Source organism: Egretta garzetta, unplaced genomic scaffold (genome assembly GCF_000687185.1).
Source record: "Egretta garzetta isolate BGI_Z169 unplaced genomic scaffold, ASM68718v1 scaffold59, whole genome shotgun sequence".
Taxonomy (NCBI): Eukaryota; Metazoa; Chordata; class Aves; order Pelecaniformes; family Ardeidae; genus Egretta; species Egretta garzetta.
This window is the reverse complement of record NW_009267230.1, coordinates 1,211,324-1,213,735: the sequence shown is the minus strand read 5'-3', so window position 1 is coordinate 1,213,735 and position 2,412 is coordinate 1,211,324. Positions and strand designations below refer to the sequence as shown.

Here is a 2,412-nt window from a genome sequence, read left to right as displayed (position 1 = left end):
AACGTGCCCTCTGCCCTGTAGGGGCCCCTTTCCCGGGAAAAAAAAAAAAACCTGGCACGATGCAGAGTGGGCCGAGAAAGGTAAGAAATATAAAAATTCTCCTGATGGAAATCCAAAGGTTTTAAAAAAATACAGCATTTGAAAACGAAGCCACTAAGCAGACTGCCTCATGCGCCTCCCAGCTCCGCCCCGACGCCCAGAAATGCCTCCTGAATGAATCGTCCCTGTAGAAAAATATATACACGCGCCTTTCTCTTATTAAAAACCCTAAGGTTGAGCCCAAATGCTAGTGAAACCCACAGCTCTGCTCACGCTTGGCTCTGCTTTTGCACCCCGACTCGTGCTACACACACGCATCCCCCTACCATGGGCTTGATGTTCATGTGGCTGAACCACAAACCCCAGGAAAAAAAATAAGAAAAAAGAAGTCAGGGTGCACCACGCCAGGAACCCCACAACGGGCAGAGAAAAACCCTTACGGAGTTTTCCTAACAAATTCTAAAGATACGTATTGTAAAAAAACAAAACAAAACAAAACAAAAAAAAAGCAGCAATGCAAACTCAACACATCTGAACAAAAAAGCTCCTCCCTGGGCTTTCCCCCCTCCTCCTGCTGCTGGGCTCTGCGGGCAGCGGGTGCAGGCAGGTGCTGCCCATGGGCACCATCCCCATGTGCTCCATCGTTTGGCATGGCCGAGGCTCGGTTGTAGGCTTGGCACAGGAGAGCGGACCGCGGTTGGACTGGGTACCGTGGTCCCAAATGAGAAACAGTCCGGCTACGGGGGTGGGGGGGCCACCGCGGGTGGGTGCCGTCGGCACTGCGGTACAGCCGGGACCCCGAACAGCAGCAAGTATCAAAGAGGGGAAGAGAAAAACTTAACAGTGGGGATGTGAGATCCCTATTTACACTGCGCTGGACCCCGACAAGTCCGGCTTCTTGTGGGAAAAGTGGCCTGAAAAGCAGGTGACATTAAAAACCCCACAGCGTGATGCCCCTCCCCGGGCAAAAGGCCCACGCTGCTTGCTTGTGTGAGGTGGAAAAGCTGGACCACTGGGGGAAAAAATTAAGTTTGGCAGCTGGGAGAGCCGTGATGGGCAGCAACCTCCCTGCTGCCAAGGTAGAAAATGGGCCAAGAGGGATGGATGGAGAGAGGGATGGATGGAGAGAGGGATGGATGGAAGGATGGATGGAGGGATGGATGGACAGAGGGATGGACAGAGGGATGGATGGAGAGGGGGATGGATGGAGAGGGGGATGGAGAGAGTGATGGAGAGAGGGATGGATGGAGAGGGGGATGGAGAGGGGGATGGATGGAGAGGGGGATGGATGGAGAAAGGGATGAATGGAGGATGAATGGGGGCAGGGGTAGGTTGGGTGGGATTTTTGGGGAAGGAAAGTGGTGTGAGGGTTGTTTGTTTTTTTGTTGGTTTTTTCTTTTTTTTTTTTTTTGCATTTGAAAGTGCTGTGGCACCTCTGCTCCGTGTGGGCCGAGTGCTGCGGCACGTGCGTTTGGAGTATTGCTGCTTGGAGGAGAGTCCCCAGGCTCTAGGAGCATGGGAGGTGCTGCTTGAGGATCTGTCTCGTCTGGGGAGCTATTCTGTCCGGGAAGCGGATTTTGAATTCCACGATCAAATCTCCTCGCTGGCTGGGGGCCTTGGGGAAGGGCAGCCCCTCCCCGCGCAGTCTCTTCACTGTCCCCGGCTTGATGATGTCGTTGCAGGGCAGCGGGATCACCCGCCCGTCGATGGTGGGAATGTTCACGGTGCAGCCGCACAAGGCCTGGGGGGAGAAGAGGGGACACCCTGTCAGATGGGGCTGACACCCCAAGACATCCTGATGGCCACACCTCACACCCTCTCCCGCCCCCCCCGGCTGCTCCCCAGGTTAAACCGCCCAGCTCCATCCAGATGATGCCCAAGAGCATCAGTTCGTGCTCACCAGTGCAAGCCCAGGTCTCTGCTGGTGCCAGCCCAGTCTAACCACCATGATCTGGGGTGCAGGAGCCATGCAGGAGGGGGTGCCCCAGGCGAGGGGTGCTCCAGCCTCATGGGGGAAAGGACGCCTCCCCCACCTCCTGGGTTCCCAAAGGCACCACCAGCAAGCACCCAGCCTCTCGCAGCAACAGGACAGGCTAAATTTAGTCCCTTCCCGGCCTCACTGCCCAGCCTCGGGCAGCCAAAAATCCAGCTGAGATCATCGGATGCCACTGTGGTTCATCAGCTGTCACCCTCCGGAGCCCGGCAGCTCTGCCTGGCGCTGGGGGTTATCTATAGCACAGCCAAAGTCCCGTCCGCCCCCTCCAACAACAGCCCCCACAAGGTTACACCGGCGTGGGACGGCGGTGTGGCTGCAGCACAGCACCAAGCTCTCCTGGAAGCTGGGGTCCCGGTGGGGCTGGTCCCCATCGCAAA

The 2,412-nt window shown here is 56.7% G+C and overlaps 1 protein-coding gene across 2 annotated transcripts in view; it reads right to left on the bottom strand.

The window, feature by feature from the left end:
• Positions 1 to 1,545: 1,545 nt before the first annotated feature.
• The window catches only part of DNAJB5 (DnaJ heat shock protein family (Hsp40) member B5), an 11,144-nt gene continuing 10,277 nt past the window's right edge, over positions 1,546 to 2,412 (bottom strand). For both annotated transcript variants that reach the window (XM_009647270.2, XM_009647271.2), the window contains one exon: positions 1,546 to 1,780. In XM_009647270.2, coding sequence (XP_009645565.1) covers positions 1,547 to 1,780 — 234 coding nt within the window. In that variant the 3' untranslated portion in view covers position 1,546. The remainder of the gene's footprint in view (positions 1,781 to 2,412) is intronic.